The sequence below is a fragment of the Scleropages formosus genome, chromosome 4, assembly GCF_900964775.1.
Source record: "Scleropages formosus chromosome 4, fSclFor1.1, whole genome shotgun sequence".
Lineage (NCBI taxonomy): Eukaryota > Metazoa > Chordata > Actinopteri > Osteoglossiformes > Osteoglossidae > Scleropages > Scleropages formosus.
In genome coordinates this window covers 16,439,843-16,463,040 of record NC_041809.1, presented here as the reverse complement: position 1 = coordinate 16,463,040, position 23,198 = coordinate 16,439,843, and the positions used below count along the sequence as shown (strand labels likewise).

Sequence of the window (23,198 nt, the reverse complement as noted above, 5' to 3'; positions counted from 1 at the left end):
ATTTATTTTCATCTTTGCTGTTCGTTGCCTCTTGAACATCTAATTTGGCTGTGCTTTCACTCTCTTTTATAACACTCAGAGTGAGTTTCCTCATTTGTACAGGTGAGTCAGTATGTATCTGATGGAGAACAGCCAGCTGGTTCAACCCCTTCACCGTGGCTGTCATAAAAACTTTTCCCTGTCAGATTTCTAGTATCCTTTTGGTTTGTATTTTGTTTTGGTCTGTGTAAACATGGCAGACAGCTTTTATCCAGCTGGTTAAAATGATTAAATTAGCAGAGTATACAGGAACAGCACTTCCAGACTGTTGCTTCACAGCCTGGCAGTTCTAATCAGTCATTTTTAGTGTTCTGTGCATTCAGTGAGAATTTATTCAAGGTGCCACTACAAGGTGGAAAGACTGAGGCATGATTCTGCTACAATACATTGTTTTAGTCCTATTTCTTATTGACCAGTGAATAGTCTGAATCACTAAAAACTTAACATAATAAAAAACTTAAAGCAATACAGTTGTATCGTAATACTAGTTGTAAAATTCTAATGAGATCGTTCTTGAATTCTGCATATGATATTTTAAAATTCTGAAAATATTTTGGATTTCTTTTTTTAAAGCAGGAAAAGTATACTCACAGACTATCAGGTACAGATTTTTTGTGTTGAACTATTATGACTGAAAGTAATGTGAGATTACTGTTTAAACAAGCAAGAAATTCTAACAGTTGTAATTCCCAGTTCATTCCCAGTTATGTAAAATATACACATACAGTATTTTGAAAGTTCTCTTCTGAGGTCATACTTCAACCACCTGTATGAGACAACTTTATTGTTTATAAATTAGATGAAAGGGGCATTAAATGTATCCAGTTAGCAATGTTGTTTTAATTTATGTGAATGTTTGTTATTTAATTGTCCATTGGTGCATAACTGTTTTTAACTATCGTTACTGACTGAATTAAAATGTTCCTCATCCCAGCATCCTCCGTCTACTTTGCTGTCTACTTTGTACTGTATTTTACTTTTTCAAAGCAGTTTAACAGAAGTCCTAAATTACAGGAGGTAATAAGCTTTCTGGGATGTATTATTCCTGTCTCATATAACATAAAGAGGTTTTCCTATATATTATAAAGTTATCATGCAAATTGTTGTGGAATCTTCTAAGACTTCTCAAATAAACTCTTTGTTATACATAATTCATTCATGTTTTTTTTTACACTATGTTGAGTCACAAGCACACATATCATGGATATAAAGCCTACTATTTAATTTCTTTAACTTAAAAAACTCAGTGTTGTGATGACATATGTCAAGGTAAAAAGTTCCTGGTATATCTTGTAGCACTGACATAACTTATTCATCTTTCTTGCCACAATAATTTAGTTATGGATCGTATCTGAAAGTCACATTTATAACAGCTTGATTGTTGCTGCAACAAAAAATGTGTTATGAAATATCACCATACATGCTGATGAGGCCATAAGATATAAAAGGAATGTCTTATTCAAGTAGACATTCTGGGTGAGTAGTGCAAGTCCTAAGATTTAACATAAGATTTTTAATGCCTAACTTCATAATAATAACCTGAGCATGTATCTTGTTATCTGCAAAAATCGTTGTTATAAATGCTTTTCAGGTTCACATTTTGTTGAACTGGATAATTTATTGGACAAAATATTATATTTTAAGTTTTAGATGTTATACCTCAATTCCAGCATTAGGCTGCACACTATATACACAGAGCTATGCATTTCATTGAGGAAATGTAATATATTTTTAGTGCAACACATTAACGATTTTCTAAGACACTTTGATTACAGGTATAATATTGAATAACAGATGAGTGCTAACAGAGTGAAACTACAAAGAAATGTTTTTCAGTTTGTAAGTTCTTGTACATGCACATGTGTATTCTTTATGCTAAAACTAAATTACATTTTAGAAACACACAACTGGTCATAACATAAAATTATCAGTTGCAATCAGTGGTAAATGCTATATTTATATAATGTTGAACATTGCACAGCAAGAGCCAGTAACTGAATAGCTTTAAAAACCAGTGCAAAACGGGGGCACGTTGAATTCATGTGTCAAAAATGTGATAGGTGAATTTCTCTTGCTTTTGCTTGAAACTGAAGTTGTAATGTCCAATTCTACTCCGGTAGTAGAAGATGACTGCTAGAGCCACAAGGATGGTGAGAAGAACTAGAGCTAACCCCAGTATGATTAATCCCACATCTTGAAAGGAAGCAGTCTTCCCAGTGGATGATCCTTTTGAAGCGGGAGAGTCAAAAGTCACATGTCATCCTAAGACAACTAACAGTTATTATGCACAAGCAGTTTGGCAAACTGATACAACTTATCTCTAGTACTGACACTCTTGACAACAAATTAAAGTGCTAAGTTTTCAAATACCTGCCAAAAATGCTTGAACTTAGAAACAAATGATTTCCATTTGTGAGTGCTTCCAGTAAACCATTCCTAGCAATGAGAACCTTCATCCTTTCCACACTGTCATCAGATTGATGGACAAACAGCTCACCATTTGGAGACTTATAGATGGGTCCACAAGATGCTCTGCTGGTGCCAACTATATTAGCAGTCCTTTCAGTGCGCTCCCTGCAGTCCTGGAGGGAAAGGGAGATTTTTTTATTATCTCTGATGAATGAGTTAGTCTTTTCTGATTTGAAGAAAGAAGAATAGATACCATCTGAACCCAGCATGTCCCAATGGGCCACAAATGGTTATGGAGTGAAAAATGTGGGTTAGAGTTATATAATGTAGAAATGTGGAGAGACTCACGGATTTGCAGATATCTGCTGTAGTCTCAACACAGATTTGAATTTGACAGTGCAGGTAGATAACAATCTCTTCCACGACAGAAAAAATGCGAACAGAGAGACGAGACCTACTGGAATTCCCATTCTGTAAAACTGTTGTGAATGTGCCAGTGACAGGACAGCTGAAGAGTAGGGAAAGAGATTTGCATTTTACCATAGATATGAAATTTCAAACAGGCCCATGTAATTTTCAGCCTATCAAATATAACAGGATAAAATTCCTTACCCGTTTTTCAGGAATTCATAGCTTGTTGTGTCTAATGGATTACTGGATGGGGTCGCCCAGCATCTCTTGGTTATGAGCTTGAGTTGTGGCACAGTGGTATTGATTCCTATTTCAATGACAACTTCTTCATTGGGAGACAGTGTGTGGTTTTGGGGAAGTGGGAAAGTGCCATTGAGCAGCTGAAAGCTCACATGAAATGTTCCAGATCCCTCAACTATGTCTTTGATCATGTCAATCCTTTTGAGAAAGAAAAGAGTACTCATCAAAGAAGAAAATATTCACTAGAGACAGGGACTCATAACTTTACTGTAAAAAGCTGGGGGTTTACTGGTTATAAGGTTCTGTCCAAACACAAATAATGACTTGGCTCTTAAGTTGACAAATCCCCAATCTTCACTAAAAGTTCAGTTGAATTCATGCATTTTTTTCTCACCAAAGTTACAGTTTAAAATGAAGAACAATACGTGAAATATTAAATCCATATACTTCTCTTACCCAATAGGGGTGAGTCCTGTAGAAATTAGTATGTTCCTCCCATATGTGCACATGATTGGTATCTCTAAGTAAACTTTGGGAGAAGTCATAATTAAGCCAGAAGTTAAGTTACTGAATAAAATTACTTGTGCGGTGCTATGAGTGCTGTTCTGGAAAGAAAAACAGCAAAACGTATTAAAAGAGAGATATTCAGTCTTATCTGCTATTTTTTAACAGTATACTTAAATCTGCAAAAGGCATTACTTTTTTCATTTACTAACTAGATTATTTTGTTGTTGAGGAATCACTTTTTAAAAAATGTACATTTTTGGCCATATACACCGCTGGATATTTAACTGAAGCAGTTCACATTAATTAACTTTCTCAAGGGTGTTGTTTCAGACCTGCTTAAACATTAAATGTATGTTTGTGTTTCACCACACTATTGACAGTCCTTTTATGATGACATAAGAATCTAAGAATCTGTGGTGCTTCAATAAGCTGTGATGGTGGTGGCAGTACTTAGAGGATATTTCCTTACATGAACAAACTGCGTGTTGCACTTCTCCCAGGTGGCATTCAGCTGGACATGACTTTCATTCCCATATGTTACCCCACAGTCTGGCCTTCCAAGGTACAAAGAGCTCTCTGCTATACTCCTGATCCTAAGGAACTCTCTTGCTACGGTTACAAAGATTTCATTGGCTTTGCACTCAACAGTGACAGCCCCTGAATGTGAAGGATCTCTCACAAGTGAGACTGAGTTGCTGCTTTTGGAAGTAACAGCTGGATTCCCAGAGGAAACCGCTGGACTCCCAGAGGAAACGGTGGGATTTCCAGAGGAAAAAGTTGGATTCCCAGAGGAAACTGCTGGATTCCCAGAGGAATCGGTGCGATTCCAAGAGGAAACTGTGGGACTCCAAGAGGAAAACGTTAGATTCACAAAGGGCATAGCAGGACTCCTGGGGGAAATTCTTGGACTCTTGGCTGCAGTGGTCAGTTCCAGACAGGCAGTGGTGGATTCATAGAGTGAGTACATAGAGGTGAAAAGCATAAGAGAAGAAACAAGTTCAAACCATGAATTATGAAAAATACATATTTTCACTGAGAGAAGTTTACTAAATTATATGCATATGGTAAATACACACACACACATTTTCAGAACCGCTTGTCCCATACGGGGTCACGGGGAACCAGAGCCTACCCGGTAACACAGGGCGTAAGGCCGGAAGGGGAGGGTACACACCCAGGACAGGACGCCAGTCTGTCGCAAGGCACCCCAAGCAGGACTCGAACCCCAGACCCACCGGAGAGCAGGACTGCGGTCCAACCCACTGCGCCACCGCACCCCTCGATGCATATGGTAAATATTTTATATTAATATATCAACCCACACAACCTTTATCTTTCAACTCACAGAATCTTAGAATTTTTTTTTTAAAGATTGTTTGACTTTATCGCTTATAATTTTTGATTATTCCATTAGACATTGTTTAATGGTATTGTTTTCTCTTTTTTTTAAAAAAAAGAACACTTTGGGTTGATATTTCTATTTTTTAATAACATCACCAAATTGAGAACCACCCTGGAAAAACATGCAAAACTACTTTTTATTGTGTTAATTCCACAGATAAATTCTCAAATTAATTCCAGTTTATTTGTAGAGATATCTTCCTTCAATATGAGGCTGTGCAAAAAGAAGGGCATGGTTATTTCACTGTTATCTTTCTATCTGTATGGTGAAATTTTTTTTCTGATATTGTTGGGTGTGCTGTTGCTTTGTGACACAACACGACATCACAAATCAACCAATCAACAACATAGTTATTGCACATACTTTTTGTGTACTCTCAAAAGAATCTATGGCATGTGTAGAGGAGTGCATTTCTCAGTTTTTAGAAATTGGGGTGATTAGCAAATTTCACTAAAGTCCTTAAAGATCTTCAGAAGTGGCACAAGAGTGCAATACAGTAGGTAAAATATTGAGCAGACAAGAAATTTCAGTATTGAACACTACATTTTTCTGGTATTGCAGCTTCATGTAATTCACACAGGAAAACTGCAATACATCGTCAATGTACTGCAAGCATATTGTATTCGTAAGTGTTAGGATGGTAAAACAAAAAACACGTTGACCCAGGTGAAACAACACCATCAACACTACAGTGTGTATGTTCCACCCAGATCTTAATTTATTACTGATCTCAATGCCAAAATGGTTGTGACATTTTTCCATAGTAATAAAAGTTATTTTGAGCGGAATGCGTGACTGGACATTGGAGGTGGGGTACATTATCAACATGCTATTACATTGTGAAATAGCATCACAACCTGGTGGTAAGGACTGACGTATTCAATATATGGCCCACAGCTGTTTTGTGTTTTAATGTTGCCTGGTAACAGGATGATACAGAGATGGACAAAGTGGTTAAACCTATATGGGTGGCATAATAGATGACAAGCACATATTGAGACAGGATAGCCCTGGTGTCAGCATGGTGTGTTTCCTCATTTCTACATCAATAAACTGTGGCATATCCTCAGTTTACTACTCTTTGTGATAACACAGATATTCCATGAAGGGAGGCCTTACTGGTGAAAAACTAAAACTGCTATGTTCACCGTTAACAGTAGTAGGTCACTTGAAAATCATGACTGGCAATACCTTGTGCTTGAAAAAAAATTCAATTCAAAATTCAAAGGATAAAGTTATATACATTTTATGAGTTTTTAAATATAAATTGTGTTATTTATGTAGATAACAAAACACCCTGCACCCTGTGTCCTTCCAAACTATAATGAAGTATTGAAACTCTGAGACCTTTCAAGAGTTTAGCTCACAAGTTGTCTACTGAAAACCCAGACAATGGTCAACGAAGTTTTGAAATTCTTCAAATTTGTGTTCATTATAGCTGCATTCACAAAACACTTAAATTTCCATAAGGTATTATGAGAAAATTCTACCTTCACAGGTTCTTCCCAGTCTGTCAGGATTGGTGTCTATAAATCCATCAGGGCAAATGCATTTGAATGATCCCCAGGTGTTCACACATAACGCAAAGGGTGAGCAGTCTATTTGTCTTGAAAAGCATTCATCGAAATCTGTGGGGAAAAGAGATCACAATTTACTCTTTCTTATTTACATTACTTATGTGTAGGCTACTTGTTACTTCACTTGCTTTTATAAATTAATATTTATTGCAAATATTAGCATTATATGTGCATGTACTGCATTTATTTTTACTGAAATATACAATATTTGTATTTTCCAACATCTGAGCAATGATGGGAGAGCAGACTTCAAGCTTACTGAAAAACATTTTATTTTTCAGGATGGATGGGTTTCAGAGGGATGCCTTCTTCAGCATACCCATATGTTACCAACAAAATACCATATATACACTTGCCATTGATGGGGAAATTACATCATACAGAATGGACCTACAGATATAATAGTGGCATGGGGACTGTCAAAGTGAAACGTAAATATATTGCCCTAAACAGAGAATCAGTAAAAGACAAGTACAGACATAGAACACACACACACACACACACACACTTTCAGAACCGCTTGTCCCTGACGGGGTCACGGGGAACTGGAGCCTAACCCGGCAACACAGGGCGTAAGGCCGGAGGGGGAGGGGACACACCCAGGACGGGACGCCAGTCCGTCGCAAGGCACCCCAAGCGGGATTCGAACCCCAGACCCAGCGGAGAGCAGGACTGCGGTCCAACCCACTGCGCCACCGCGCCCCCTCAGACATAGAACAGATCACTGTAAATAAAAGGATTACAGGAAAAGACTGTAAATATGAAAAAGCCATACAAATATTGAACTGGGTGACAGGCAAAATAATTCTTCGTTAAGGCCATTTGCGTGCAGAGTGTTTAATGAGTGAATATGCCAAGCCTCTCCCTGTTGCAGTCATGTGTTCTTGTCACCAAGCGTTCATGAGAGTTTGCTTATCTCAAAGCCCCTAAAACAAAGAGGTGTGATGTCAAGTCCATCAGCGCTGAACTGTCAACAAACAAGTTAGGAGCATTTGCCCTCCATAATCTTCATTTTTAGAGATTTTAGAGGTTAACTAAAGCATCTTCAAGGAAGCTTAAACTGTGCTCTCCCATAATTGCTCCAATCAAATAAAATATCTTTAGGTAAGCTTAAAGTGAGTTTTCTCCAATAATTGCTCCACTCCTACACAGGACAGGGCGTTTTGAGCACCCAAACCTTTAAGTTCTTATTTTACTCCAAGTTGAGCATATCTTTTGTTTATTATTACATTTATCTAACACATTTCTCCAAAGTAATATACAATGCTACAATTATTTACCCATTTATACAGCTAGTTTTTTTTTTTTTAACTGGAGCAATTCAAGATAAGTACCTTGCTCAAGGGTAGTACAGCCAGAGGTAAGGCTTAAACCTGTAACCATCCATCCATCTTCAGAACCGCTCATCCCATACGGGGTCGCGGGGAACCGGAGCCTACCCGGTAACACAGGGCGTAAGGCCAGAGAGGGAGGGGACACACCCAGGACGGGATGCCAGGCCGTCGCAAGGCACCCCAAGCGGGACTCAAACTCCAGACCCACCGGAGAGCAGGACCACGGTCCAACCCACTGCGCCACCTGAGAGATTAAACCTGTAACCTTTCAGCCCAAAGGCAGTTGCTCTAACCACTATGCTACCAGCTATCCCGCTTATTAAGGTTTAAATAAGCTGCAAAAATAATTTTTTAAATAATGAATCATACCTTCCACACTAGAGTTCCTATTGTCCACTATATATTTGGAACTGTTCTGCAGGGATGTCAGAAGGGCAAATGACACATTACTGATGTCCAGTTTCTCTTCTGGGCGGAACACAATCACATAGCTAACCACCACACTTCCTGGGGCCAGGTCCACTATTTGAATTTTGACTACTCCCAAGTCCAGCAGAGCTAGTATGTCTCCAGATAGCGATCTTCTTATCTGTTGGAAAAGATTATTATTATTATTATTTTTATTATTATTTGCTAACCTCTGAACCATTGAAACTGACTCTTACATTTAGGCCAATTTAGCCCCATAAAGCTGGATGTGCAATTGTAGAACAGTGATAAAAATTATCTTAAAAGTCCATGTGATTGATGGTTACACTGCACACTGCCCCATAACAGGTCCAACGCTGAACTGAATTATTGGTCAGTTTTGTAAAATCATCAATTTGTACTACTTTTTTCATAAAGTACCTGCACTCACAGCTTGAAAGTATGTAAACCCTGCAGAGACAGTCATTATTCACATTTCACACAGTCTGAAACTGTTTGTGCCAGGTGGGATCACAGTGAACCAGAGCCTAACCTGGCAACATAGGGCACAAGGCTGGGACACACCCCAGATGGTACACCAGTCCACTGTGATGCACCCCAAGCAGGACTCAAACCCCAGACCAACCTGATAGCAGACACAGGGCAAACCCACTGTGCCACCACATGCCCTTTCTTATTCATGTTCTCACACACACACACACACACACACACACACACACACACACACACACACACACACACACACACACACACACACACACACACACACACACACACACACACACACACATTTTCAGAACTGCTTGTCCCATACAGGGTCACGGGGAACCAGAGCCTACCCAGCAACACAGGGCGTAAGGCCGGAGAGGGAGGGGACACACCCAGGACGGGACACCAGTCCGTCACAAGGCACCCCAAGCAGGACTCAAACCGCAGACCCACTGAAGAGCAGGACCCGGTCCAACCCACTGCGCCACCGCACCCCCCTATTCATGTTTAAAATATTAAAATAAAGATAAAATTGAAATATTAAATCTTAAATGAAATGAACAAATGTTTATGATTTACACACTTGATTCTACTTACCTATTGGGTTTAACTAATGCAACTTGGAGTTCACATATCTTGGCACCTGTATTCTAATTCAGATGTGATTTCCTCTAAAACAATACCTAGAATTGATAATTACTCACTTATGCCTGATGAGAAAGACTGGTTCTCATTAAATAACAATTTTGTGGTGAAACAAAGGTGCACAAGGACTTTGCATACTTTCATGCAGCACTGTACATGCTAATTATCGGTCAATAATTTTTCTAATTATATGTGTTGCATTACCAACCAAGCTTCAGTGGAGTCATGAAAACATTGCACAGCAGTCATTTCCATTAAAATTACTTCAGCTTAGATGATTTATCTATAATGGCATCTTTGCCTCTACAGACATATACATGGGTCAGACCTTCGATTTTTACGAGCCTCTAAGAAGACAAACAGTTACAGTTGCTGTAGAGACTGTTGTTAAGTTACTGGTTAGAAGGACCTTTGAGCTCATATTGTAACACATGGAGGACATCACTTGCAAAACAGCAGCAAGGCATTTGTATGAAAGCAAACAAAGATGTCATTTACTTATGTACACACCTCACTCTGAATAGAGCGGCAAAGATCACGATAGTCCTGGCTGCTTGAATTCAACAAGGTCTCTCTGAACTGCACATTGCTCAGGCGGGTCTTGGCTTTGAGGATCTGCGCAGCTGGGAAAATAAAACACATCACACAGTTGCTCTATACCTTGTACACAGTGTAAAATTCACCAGCCACAAGGTCTACTTTATTTGGAAGTGGGACAGCAGTATCTACATAAGATGAACTTCATGAGTTGATAAACAAGCTCTCCTAGGTTAATATTACAAGAGCAGACCTCTTGCTGCACCCGGGACTGGAACTTGCCTGTCCTCACATGCTCTTCTACTGGTGTGCTGTTGTTTGTGCATCCACTGGGAACAATTCTGACAGTGTACAGAACCCCGGGCTCCAGGTTTGTAGCAACCCAGAAAGGCACCATCACCTCTGTGCTCCTCAGAACCTGGGACTCCTGAAGGAGCAGCACTTGAAATGTGTGATTAATGGACTCCATGGGAGAGGGTTGCCCAGGGAGGGTGTGGACTGTCCAAGTGACTGAGAAAGTGAAGCTTGTGACATTGGTCACCTGAACATTGAAAAGCGGTGGGCCTGCAAGAGTAAAGGTACAGCAGGTGGAAAAATGACCATGAGCACCCAAAAGTACCTAAAGCAGAAATAAACACTATATGCATGAGAACACTTACAACACCAGCTTGGAAATGCACATTATGATGTATCTATAATCTAGGAATGAAAGCAACGGTAAGTAACATACAGTGTGTGGAGATCAATGTGCCGTTGGAGATGTCTTTGTATCGAGCTGTGCTAAGGTAGAAGGCACCAGGTGCAGCAGCAGTGGCAGTGCTGTTCCACTCCATGGGCATTGCATGGACCCCTGGATCCTCTGAGGTGCTCTTCTGGATCACTATCCTAGCATCTTCCACTGTACTGGGTGACAGATGGTCAGTACTGTTCCATGGCAACTTGAGGTCACTGGTCAGATTGCTCTGTGTGCTGTTTGCTGGGTGCATCTGTGTCCCACTGAGTGGGAGTGTCGTATTGGAGCCACGGTGGGGCTGTCCTTCAGGATCACAGCACATCTGACCTGGTCTGTGGTTACAAGTCTCCATTAATGTCATGTTGTGTGTCCCATTACAGCGACAAGGAAAGACACTGTACTCAGCACTGCTGTTCACACTGGGAACTGCTGTGTTGGTCCAGTTATTCAGCTTTTGGAAAGCTGAAAAACACAACATTTTTCACTTTTGAACACAGAGTTCAAGACATTCACTCACCTATGAAATGGAAGGCAAAGCACAAAATACAAACAACTCAGAGCAAATTTTCAAGATTATTTTGTTGCTTAGCAGATTGAAAGCCAGAATAAAGGTTTAAAATAATGTAAAAAGATCTGAAGTAAAAAAAAATGTGTTACAGAATACGTTGATTACCGTTACTTAATCTAACATAGTAATGCATCGTGTGAATACGCTGTAGTTAATCACGTTGCCGTGTCTGTTTGCACCTGACACGTACCCTGGCACTGTGTGCCTGTACTGTTGGGGCTCAGATCAGTGAACCCAGGGCGACATGTGCAGCTGTACATGCCCTCCGTATTGCGGCAGAGTGCCTCAGGCGAGCAGTTGTTGAGCTCCACATGGGCACATTCATCTGTGTCTGGGGGGAGGACAGGAAGAATACTTATTGTGTTTGCAACACAGACAGGCTCAGATGTGCATGTGCTGGACAATCCCTGAGTTGTGTGTGAGCACAACACTGTCGTCTGTCTTGCAGGAAAGCCTTCCCACAATTTCTCATATCCTACTTTTCTTACACACAGCTTGATACTGGACAATTTTCTATCTCTTCACCAAACTGCACAAAAACTGAATTGTTTAAATTTCCCCCACCTGAAAATCTGACATTTGACTTGCATGACAATTGTAACGGGGTGGCACGACAAGTTCAGTTGGTGTCCATTGTGTGCCGGGTCTGGGGTTTGACCCCTTGCTTGGGGTGCCTTGCGATGGACTGGCATCCTGTCCTAGATGTGTCCCCTCCCCCTTCGGCCTTGCACTCTGCATTGTTGAGTAGGCTCTGGCTCTCCATGACCCCGCTAAGACAAGAGGTTGTTGATGATGGATGGATGGGCAACTGTAACGAGTGCTAAAATATCTGGACACCCTTCTGGAAGTTACTAGGAAGTATGTGATCATACTGTGACATATTGCAACCTTTGGACCCTGAGCCCTTGCTTATGCATGTGAGCATATTTGCATTTCTCTGTGTACTGTCTCTCTCTGTAGGCTGCACTGACCATGTGCTCTTCATAAAACCAGTTTTAATAAATGAAAACATGGCACACAGAGAAGTTAAGAGTTTGGTCACACCTTGGAAAGCCCATGGCTGATTCTTCCTGTTTGCAGTGTGACTGCAGTTTTTACCTTTCACTTCAATGCTTATCACTTCCTCGATGCGCTGGAGAAGTTGCTGCAGCTGGCCAGCTGTATGGGATGCTGAGAGGCTCTGGGAGGAACAGAGGAGCAGTGAGGAGAGCGTGTTGAGGGGTCCAGCAGACTGGGAGTAAACATGATGCACAGAAAGGAAAGGGGAGCCCAGAGCACCTGTGACCTGCCAAAGCACAGTGGTACAGTCCTGTCAGTCAAAGAGTCTCACCACCAATTGTAAAACTTAATGACCCTCCATGCAGTAGCCTACATACCAGGGAGTGCAACAGTCTTGTGTGGTTCAGGATTCCTTCATCCAAAGACTGCAGCATGTCAAAGTCTGCTTTCACAGTGACAGTCACATTAAGGCACCATCTCCTTTCTTGAAATAAGATATAAAATCCATTACTACCTTTTGCTATGGTTTATTTATTGTATATTTTATAAGTTTGACAAGTGCCTGACAGCAACACATGACTTCAGATACAATGGAGTAACTGATCATTAGTGCAGGCTGTATGTGTGTACCATAGGAATTTGAAGAGTTACAATGTTCATGTGTATGAAAGGCCTTTGAGAGGCAACAGTGATATTTCAGGCGGTCTTCTTCGTTATAACTGGTTACAGATAATCAGATGATTACTCCAGCAAGTACTGTTGCAAACTTATTTGTCAAAGGATCCATTTTCACTCTCACCAGCTGCCACTGGATTGGTGCAGTAAGAGAAATTCCCACCCTGGCAGCACTTCTGGAACCCAGGGCAATCTGTGTCCCACTCACACTGAGGACCCCAGGCTCCTGATGGATTTCTAGGGCAATGACCAGGTCTGGCACTGAATTCTGCAGTTCTGCTCAAAGCTGTCAGGGCAACAGAGGCAAAGTTAAGATCCAACTGAAGGAAAGCCATGTGACACAGAGAAGCTCCAGACACTCCTCCATCCCTTATTCCACAGCCTCATCTTGCGTCTGTATAAGGTATTGCAACTGATATTATTCCGTAGATTCAGTGAACAGGACAAAATATGATGGTACTTGTACTGTTTAAACCCTTAATCCCTGCAGGGAAATTCATACAGAGCAGCTCAATGCATGACACATAAGAACAAGGCACACAGTTATACCCAACAAAAAATAAATAACAAATACTAACAAAAAAAAAAATAAAACTGACATTTATTAATTACTGTTACACTATACAGGAAACATAAACAAATACAAATCTTGTAAGGTGAGAAGGTAGTTCCTTGCTTCTCTATGTTGAGGAGCTAACAAGCCTTTGGCTGGCATTATGGAGGTGGATGGCTGCTGGTAAAAGGAACCCCTAAAAGCACCTCTTTTACCACCATTATCGAACAATCCAGTGGTTAAAGGAGCTCACAGTTATCACTTCATAGAGGGGCTGTCAGCCATTGTCCATCATGAACTTTAAGTTAAACCTCCTCCTCATCCTGTCCTGTTCAACTACCTTCACTGGGTCGGGGCTCAGACCCATAACAGAACCCATCTTTTTCCTACTTTGTTGAATCTGCAGGTCTCACCGGAAGAGATGAGCCCCCAGCACAGAACAACCACTTTTAGACTATGCAAATAATTTTTCTGTGCATGTTAAGCAACTTCAGCCTTCAAAGGAAGTACAGCCTGCTCTGTCCTTTCATGAATAGTGCATATTGTTGATGTTGTAAGATCAGTCTAGTTTTCGATATGTTCTACCAGGTACTTTTAAGAGGGAACCACCTCCACATCTGCACCCTTGAAGGTACGCGGGTGTTACAATCATTCACAGCAATGCATCAGGGCAATAATCAGTGGGTCAGATTTATGGAAACTTTTGTAAACTTTCCTTGATAAAGGCAATTGCTTGGAATAAAAATTTCAGCTACATCCAACAGATGGGCTCCAGAATACTCACACAAAGCACAATAGTGGCCAACTTGCTCAAACCCATCACAGCACTTGATAGTCTCCTTGGTGACATTGAGGAGCACAGTGCGATAAACTGTTTTAAAAAGGGTCCTCTGACATGTCTTCACAGGAAGCCAGCCACCACATGGCCTCCACTCTTTGTAGGAAACCTTATAAGACATTACCTTGCTGATGATTTTAGTCTCATTTTCAACACATACATGATAAGCTGATTGAGACAAGCCATAACCTAGAAGAAAAATACAAAAAAACAGACCACACTTGGGGTATTTGTTCTTAAGCTATAAAGATAAAAATATCTATATCTAAATATTGACACAAACACTGTTGTAAAAATAAGAAGCTAAAATGGAAGCAAAACGTGTTCTTAACTTGAACTGCAGTCATATCCAGTAGATTACAGTTATTATGACTTGTGTTTGCTTTTCATGAATGGTGTTGTATTTCAAAGGAAAAACAGTGCTCTGTTTTGCTTCCATACTTACCTTCAAAGAAGGTGTGCTGTAGACTAAGCCCAAAAAAGGAAACAGTGAAGAAGGTAATGATGATCCAGCTCATCGAGAATTGTTTAAAAGGTTTTATTACAACATAGAGTATGTGTTCAGGCTGTGGGGCTTAATCTTTCTTGCCTAGGTGTTGCCAACTGCCTGTTTCGCTGCAGGTGTCTTCACTTTTAATTTTCTCCTCCCATATTCCCAGGAGTCCTCCCATGTTTTGATTGTAGTAAGACACATCTGCTCCAGCAGAGAGGGGAAATACACTATAGTTACGTCTCTCTTTCCAAGCACATGTTTGCATGTATAACCTGTATGCAAAACTGAAAATAAGTGGAAATAATACAGTAGTATATTGTAGCCTGCTTCTGCTGTGAAAAAAAAAATTAATTTGACCAAACTTATCATGTAATTCATAGATAAAATAAAAGTGATTTGTTTGGAGCCCACTGTATAATGTGAGCCGCTGTCTTACATTGTAAAATGGTCCTTTATCCTCTCAGTGCAGTAAGTAGGTACTCTCAGTAACTGCCATTTCTTGTGTGTACAGTCCCACAGGGAGCAGAGTCTTGCTTGGAAACTAGTATTATTTTCCCAGGTGACAGTTTTTGCACTCAGGTAGTAACTGAAGTATTAACCATGTGCACCTCTGTCTCTATCTCTGGTCTGTATCACCTCCTGGAAAGGAGTTTTGAGAAAATAAGATCACAACATACTGTTTCCTTGCCCCTTTTGCACCTTTTTATCTTTTTTCATATTTAGGAGAAGCATATTTATTTGAAGATTCACATATTGTATGTTTTTTCGTATTACACACAGCTCGTCTTACTTCCAGCTTTTAAAATAGTGCACAAAGAACACCTATTAGGAATACTGTGTTTTCAGGTGTTCTTGTTTTGCCTCCAGCTAGTTCCGCTGTCTTCTAACGAACAATGATTATTTCTTTAGATACCATAAACATTTTATTTTAGAAGTTAGTGTATGCTCAGTATATCAGAAAACAACAGCTCCCAAGAAAGGAGAAGCACTTTAGGAGGAGTGTAATAATTTGAAGGGCTATCTTAACTTCAGAGTTGTTGCTCATTTTTATATCACTTGTGTATTAGTATAACTTTTCTGTTATTTATACATCTGCAGGTAGAGGGAAGGTATGTGCAATGGAGTCTGACTCATGGCAACAACTCACGTGGTTTTTATGGTAAGGGACATAGGGAGGTGCCATTGCCTACTTCTGTGTAGGTCTTCGGATTACCAATAAAAGGGGACTGCAAATCCCTGACTTAGATTCAAACCTACAACCAAGAGTGGAGCCGAGGTACTTGAAGGCACATGCATTATTCACTGTACCACTGTCCTGCTGCTATGACATAGAAATTTGGGCTTAAACAAAGTCTTCTAAAGCTTATGAAATATAATGACTGCTTAAATTTTACCCATACCCAATTAAGGGGGCCAGTACTGTGTTTTCACGTGCTCATCTGCATATCACCTTGTCCTGTGGAATATTCTGGCCTGCCAACATTAACGTAGTGTGTTACATATTACTTGCACATGGCAATTAGTTTGATGTGGTTATTGTCACTGTGGCATCAAGCAACAGCCCAATTAAAATGATGAGCACCAGACTAAATTATGGGGTTACTGTAAGCAGAACAGATATGTGCTTGGGGAGGGCTAAGGATGAGCAGTGAAGAGAGTGGCTCAGCTCCAGGACAGGGTTGACAGCCAGAAGCATAGTCTCATAGTAACTGATGTCTTCTTAAATTAAGTCCTCATGAACACTGTGATCACAGCTCAGGAATCACATTCATGACACTGAACGTTCCTGGAGATGGTATCTGGGGAGTGATACATAACCATGTGTACATGGACTTTCTAATGTATAATGAATGGTACAACAAGTAACTAGTTGACTAGTAGGGTTATTTATTGCATGGGGGGGTAGGATGGCACAATGGTATGGCAGGTTTGGCTGGTGCTTGCTGTGTGGTGGGTCTGAGGTTTGAGTCCTGCTGAGGATGCCTTGAGACAGACTGACGTCTCTGGATGTGTCCCATGGGTGTGTCCCATCCCTCTTCGGCCTTGCACCGTGTTGCTCGGTAGGCTCCAGCTTGCCACGACCCCGCTTGGGACAAGTGGTTGTTGACATTGGTTGGTTATTTATTGTAATAGTGGACTGTCATGAAGCATGATGACTGTAATGAATTCTGGAATATCTGAATACCCTTCAGGAAGTGATTAGAAAGTGCTATATGATCATACCTGTGATACAGTGCAAACTTTTGTCCTTAAGCCCTCACACTATGTTTGTGAACATATTTGCAATACCTCAGTGTACTGCTTCTACCTGTATGTTGCTGTGACCCCATTCAGTTCATAAATTAAATTTAAAAAAGAAACACCAAATGAGGTGACGATGTTATTAGTTTAATGATGCAACTAGGAAGTAAAGTAAAAACCAAAATACAAACAGTAATTTTTTGGCTTTACAGGCATTAGAGATTTGGAAAATGTATTGTGAAAGAATGAAACCAGGATGCTCAAACCTTGACATCAAAGTTTCAACGTACTACACTAGCTATCAGTGGCTGGAAGGCTCACAGAAAAAAAACGTTTGGGTGGATGAAGTAGCGGGGACTCTCATGCTTTTATCATTTACATCAACACCCACAGCCAGAAAAGCACCTTTAATTTACATTTACTTACTGAGTTGAGGGTTTCATACAAAGCGAATAACAAGGCTACTTGGAATTTTTTACCCATTTATGCAGATGACTACTTGTACTGGAGTAATCAAGTGTATCTTACACAAGTGTACTACAGAAGGAGGATTCTAAAGTGGGTGCTTCAAGTGCAAAGTGTCTAGTCACTATGCCCCCTGGTGGCCCTGCTTTCAAGGCTACTAGTGGAACCAGACAAACAGTACTCTCTTCTAAGTGTGTTATGTGGCCTGATGAAGCCTGTAAACAAATTTGGTGACCCACAGCAAAGGTTTTTACCTGCCTTTACCTCTGCAAAACTTACATGGATGTTGTATTTCGAGGAGGAAGCAAAAGGGTAAATAGTGATGTCAAATAACTGGAGAATTTGACAAAAATGCATGAAAACAGAAAAAAATTATACACACACACATTCAGTAGCACTGATAAACATCAGAGGCATAACAGAATGCAGGAAACAATACTACTTATAATATTATTTGTCCAATATAAGAAAAGTTGTGAAGCCACAATCATGCTATTTAAATGCTGAATGAAAACATACATATTATTATGTTTCATCAGCGCAAACTTCCGTCATGCATTTCGCAACAAATTAAGTTTAAAAACTTTTGTGTTAACTACATAATATTGTATTGCAAACATTTTAAGTATTATTTATATAGAAGCACAATAAATACATAAGACATTATATAACTGATACCAAAGAGGAGTGTAGCAGAATAAACAACAATAAGCTGTCTCTTTAAGAATCTCAGTGTATATGCGCAAGCTCCTTTCGTTTTGATCGGTGCCGTTCTCGTGGCCATTTCCGCCATGTACGCCCTCGCGAAAAAGGAGCCTATCACAGCGAAGCACACGTTACGAGCGTTCTCGGCGATGAGCTCATCCCTGGTGTGGGATGACGTCAAATACAAAATGGATGGAATCACGACAGCCGCACGCTCAACACAATTCTAAAGCCGAGCCTCGTTTCAGGTTGCCTACGGCACCAAAAATAAATCGGAAAGGTGAGTTGAAATATTGAAACTCTTCGGGCGCGACTGCTGATGCTGTTCGCGTTATCCTGTAATCCGGTGTTTTGGAAAAAACGGCCGTTCCTGACGTAACGCTGAGGTGATCCCTTTCTCCTTCGCCTCGCGGTAGCCACTCGTGGCTACATGTTTTCGGATGCTGAGTCTGCGCCCTGAGAGCGCGGCAGGCGCGCCCGTGGGGGCGCATGCGCACTAAACACGGTTTTTTCCAGGCTCGTTCGGATGATAGATACTGTAGCGCAGTGTTCAGTTTTATCAAGTGTGTGGTTACGACACTTACACTTAGCTTAATTTGAACAAATTGCACTGAATAAAAATATAGTTTTTCCTGATGTAACTTGACCAAGTCTACCACTTGTGTGAAAATAAGTAATGCATGTTAAAAACGTAATGCATGACCTGCTGTGCAGAGTAAGTTTATGCAGGTCGCGCCACTTCCAGCTGTTACGTCGAACGTTTATTATTTTTCACCTATAAGCGGAGACGTGTTTTTACAGTCCTTTTAATTTTGACTGCAAATTACTTGTTTGTTCTTTTATTTGCTGCAGTAATTTTGGTTTCAAAAATGGACACACACATAATTTGATTTTGTAGGTTGCTTATTTCATGTTATCTTTTGTTTGTGCTGTCTTCATTTGTATTTTTAGCCGTTTAGGTATTATCCCACCCCCCTTTTTTGCAATAAATGTTAAAAATATTTTCTCAAAATTAGTTGAACATATACAGCTGAACTTTCCAAAGGCCTATAAGTACCTTAATGGCTTCAATCCCATATTTTAAGGAAACATTACAAGGCAGCGAAAGTGCTTTAGAATAAAGAGAAGGCCGAATCTCAAATCCTTATCTTATTTGTATTCTGACAGCTAATATGGAGAACTTGGTGCATTACATTAACCCTGCACATGCCATCTCCTTGCTCGGCGTCCTCAATGAGCAGCGGCTGAAAGGTCAGCTCTGCGATGTCATCTTGATCGTAGGGGACCAGAAGTATGAGGCGCACAGGAGCGTTCTGGCTGCGAGCAGCGAGTACTTCCAGTCCTTGTTTACCAGGACGGACTCGGAGGCCCATGCAGCCATCCAGTTGGACTTCTGTGAGCCAGATGCCTTTGAAAATGTACTCAATTATATTTACTCGTCCTCGCTCTTTGTGGAAAAGGGGAGTTTGGCAGCCATCCAGGAGCTTGGGTACAGCTTAGGAATCCCTTTCCTGACAAACATCATGTCAGCAAAGCCTCAGGTTTCTTACAGCATCTCCAGAAAGAGGCTTTCTTTTTCTGAAGAGGATAATAATCACTACCAGAAAAGGAGTGTCATTGTCTGTCAGAACAGCAGCTCCTCTCATGTTAAAAGCCTAAATCGGCAGGGGAAAACATCTGACAGACAGACACCTTCTGTGGCACCTAATCAGGTATTGTCAAGCTCTTCTATCAAAAGTCCATGTCATTCTTCTGAATATGAAGAGTCCAATGAAACTTCGAGAAGCACAACATCCAAACTTGGAAGTTCTTCAGAAGCCTCTCAAAACAGCACCCACACATCCACTTCAGCGACCTGCATCCCAAGAGGCAGAGCAATAGACTTGTCACACACACGACCACAGCTGACCTCCTCGGTTTCCCTCAGCGAATCTCAGATACAGCATGGCAGCTTGCAGGCAGGCACTGTGAGTGCCAGGGATGAATCGCTGTCCCCTCTGTGGAATCCCCGGCAACAGTTTGCTGGCCAAACTCGGGATGGGAGCCAGAGCGTTGACAGAAGTGGCCCGCTCATAAAAAGCCTGCTACGCAGATCTTTATCAATGGACAGCCCTGTACCAGTCTTCTCTCCAGCACTAGAACTCAGAGCAGAAAAAAGTAGAGAGCAGTCTGTTGTAAAACTGGCAACAAAGTCAACTGATTTGGAGTCTGCAGAGCACAACCATCAAAATTCCAACACAACCCCAACACTTGTTTGCAAATCCAGGCACTACAGTATATATGATGAGGGAGATCCTCACAAAAGTGAGGTCCATGTAAAAACAGAACCCAGTAGCCCACTGGCAGATCCCTCTGAGATTATAAGGATTACAGTTGGAGATAATTTGCCTGTGAACTTCAGAGACTTTCAGGTGAACTTTGATGAAGGTCCCAGAGGATTTTTCAAACATTCTGGAAAAAGAAAGGCCAGACTAGATGGCAGAAGGACTCCTAAAAAGTCCAAAGGTAAAAATGAATCCGGTTTAGAAACAGATGATAACAAACCTACTACTTTACCTCGAAATTCAGATTTAAATGACCGGGGTGAAGCCCATCAAAACCAAATGTTTAAGTGCTGGAATTGTTTAAAGGTTTTCCGATCAAATGCTGGACTCTATCGTCACGTGAACATGTATCACAACCCAGAGAAGCCCTATTCGTGTGAAATTTGTCATAAGAGATTCCATACAAACTTTAAAGTGTGGACTCACTGTCAGACACAGCACGGCATCATACAGAATCCAGCTCCCTCCTCCAGCTCCTACTCAGTATTGGATGAGAAGTTCCAAAGAAAGCTGATTGACATCGTTCGTGAAAGGGAAATAAAGAAAGCCCTTATTATGAAGCTCAGGAGAAATAAGCAGGGAAGTCTCCAATCTCAGCCATTTAGTAAGAGGAACTTAAGAGCAAGGTCCAAGACTAATGTGTGTCCATATTGTGGAAAACTCTTCTGGTTTCAGTCTCAGTTCAAGCAGCATCTAAAAATGCACCCTTCAGAAAAGTCTGATTCTCAGGCAGAAAGGAAAGACAACATGCTTCAGAATCAAGATTTGGCCATGCATCCAAAAGAAAGCAGAAGTAATGAAGTCTATTCTTGTAGACTTTGCAACGAGAAGCTGACATCACTGTTTGAGCAGGGTGATCACGAGAGGGGATGTCGGCATGCAACAGTGTGCCTTTACTGTGGCCTTAGGTTCTCGAGCCCGACAGTGAAAAAAGAACATGAAACCCACTGCGAATACAAGAAGCTGACATGCCTGGAGTGCATGCGCACATTCAAGTCCTCCTTCAGCATATGGCGTCACCAGGTGGAGGTCCACAACCAGAACATAATGACAGCAAAAGAACAACTGTCCCAACACCAGCAGGAGAGCAACAGCAAAGTATCTGATCTAATCAGGCCTCCAGAACCCATGAGTGCTGGAGTCTCCAAGGAGGATGTTGTCTTCAGTGACTCCTCTGGTCCGGTGATGTTTGATTCAGAAGAATCGTCTTTCATGCCAGAGGACATGAGTGTTGCCCAGAGCCAGGGAGAGTTAAGGGTGAAGGAGGAGCCAGAGGAGGAGGCCATAGACAAGCAGGTCAGAAGGGATTCTGCTGATGCAGTTGCCGAGGAGTCTGGAGTGTGGCCCTGCGAGAAGTGTGGCAAGCTGTTCACTTCACGCAGGCAGCTGGAGCGCCACCAGGAGCTGCTGTGCCACATCAAGCCCTTCATCTGCCATATCTGCAATAAAGCCTTCCGGACCAACTTCCGCCTGTGGAGCCACTTCCAGTCACACATGACAGGTCCAGAGGACCCAGGGGTCAGGGAGAGGAGTGAGCGGCATCCATCCTCACCGTCCCCATCTCCGCCTCTTCAAACATCAGTACCAAACCCAACCCTACCCAGAGCAGGACCCCAAGCAGGAACAGGAGCTGAGCCCCTTGTCACAGCAGCTCCTGCTCTCCAGTCACCAGAGCTAAAAAAGCAGGACAGTTGTCCTCTGCCCAAGGCAGACATTACAGAAAAGCCTCTCACTCCTCAGGAATCGGACACATTGTTTTACCACGCACCTACTCTCTCAGCCCTGACATTTAAGAGGCAATACATGTGCAAGCTCTGTCACAGAACTTTCAAGACTGCATTCAGTCTTTGGAGCCATGAGCAAAGCCACTCTAACCCATAGCTAGTTACCGATGTCTCCTACTCTACCTAGTTCCCTTCAGCAGAGATCTGGGCTTTGAGACGCCTATATAGCTACTTCTGGTAGCTGTAGCGGTGAAATACAAATACTGTAAGCAGGAAACAAATTCCATCAGTGTTACATTTCTGATTTTATGACTGATTTTGATATAGTGTTGTTAAAATTGGTTATTGGATTTAGGTTGTGTTTCTTGTTAATCAAAGGATTTCTTAGCTTTTTGTCACTGTATTTCTGAAAATATCCATAAGTCTAAATCCAAGTATAAAATAGCTTCTTTCATAGCAATAAGTATGGCCAGTGTCGCAGCCCAAATATTTTTTATTTTATACGTTTTTTAGTAGAATGAAGGATGGTTAATTCTGTATTAGCCTAAGAATTGTGCTTTTTGTTGAAGAATCACTGTTGTCAGGTACTACTACAGAATAATGTTTAGGGATCAATAAAACACTGGTTCCCCGTTTAGTTTTGAATTACTACTGAACGGTTGCCTGGTGAGGAAATTGCATAAACTGAAAACCAAATTATACAACAGGCCAAGTGGATTTTCAATGCTGCCTTTCAAATAGTCCCCCCGCCCTCTTTTCCTGGCTGACCGAATGTGGTTGGCTTCTCACCAAACCTTACACAGAAATGTCAGCATGCTTTGGTACAGATGTTTTAAAAGTTAGTATTTGGTGCGGCAAATG

The 23,198-nt window shown here is 41.2% G+C and overlaps 2 protein-coding genes across 2 annotated transcripts; one reads left to right on the top strand and one right to left on the bottom strand.

The window, feature by feature from the left end:
* Positions 1–2,077: 2,077 nt before the first annotated feature.
* umodl1 (uromodulin-like 1) lies at positions 2,078–14,903 on the bottom strand. The gene is made up of 17 exons (XM_029250861.1): positions 14,831–14,903; positions 14,332–14,574; positions 13,119–13,280; positions 12,697–12,803; positions 12,419–12,605; positions 11,511–11,651; positions 10,750–11,214; positions 10,302–10,583; positions 9,993–10,105; positions 8,289–8,508; positions 6,499–6,636; positions 4,076–4,443; positions 3,556–3,704; positions 3,061–3,297; positions 2,797–2,956; positions 2,537–2,621; positions 2,078–2,265 (listed from the first exon to the last, which is right to left on the bottom strand). Exons 1-17 carry the CDS (start codon positions 14,901–14,903, stop codon positions 2,078–2,080), a joined length of 3,318 nt encoding a protein of 1,105 aa, XP_029106694.1.
* A 3,452-nt stretch (positions 14,904–18,355) lies between these two features.
* On the top strand, positions 18,356–22,944 carry zbtb21 (zinc finger and BTB domain containing 21). The gene is made up of 2 exons (XM_018755036.2): positions 18,356–18,569; positions 19,457–22,944. The coding sequence occupies exons 1-2, from the start codon at positions 18,461–18,463 to the stop codon at positions 22,492–22,494; spliced, it is 3,147 nt and encodes a 1,048-aa protein (XP_018610552.2). The 5' UTR covers positions 18,356–18,460; the 3' UTR covers positions 22,495–22,944.
* Positions 22,945–23,198: the final 254 nt, after the last annotated feature.

Coding starts and splice junctions, on each gene's coding strand:
- umodl1 (XM_029250861.1), bottom strand. CDS start 14,903: ATGAGCTGGATCATCATTACCTTCTTCACTGTTTCCTTTTTTGGGCTT. Junction 12,804..13,118: donor CACCAATCCAGTGGCAGCTG/GTGAGAGTGAAA, acceptor TCTTATTTCAAG/AAAGGAGATGGTGCCTTAAT. Junction 4,444..6,498: donor ACTGGGAAGAACCTGTGAAG/GTAGAATTTTCT, acceptor GGAGTCCCACAG/TTTCCTCTTGGAATCGCACC.
- zbtb21 (XM_018755036.2), top strand. CDS start 18,461: ATGACGTCAAATACAAAATGGATGGAATCACGACAGCCGCACGCTCAA. Junction 18,570..19,456: donor ACCAAAAATAAATCGGAAAG/GTGAGTTGAAAT, acceptor GTATTCTGACAG/CTAATATGGAGAACTTGGTG.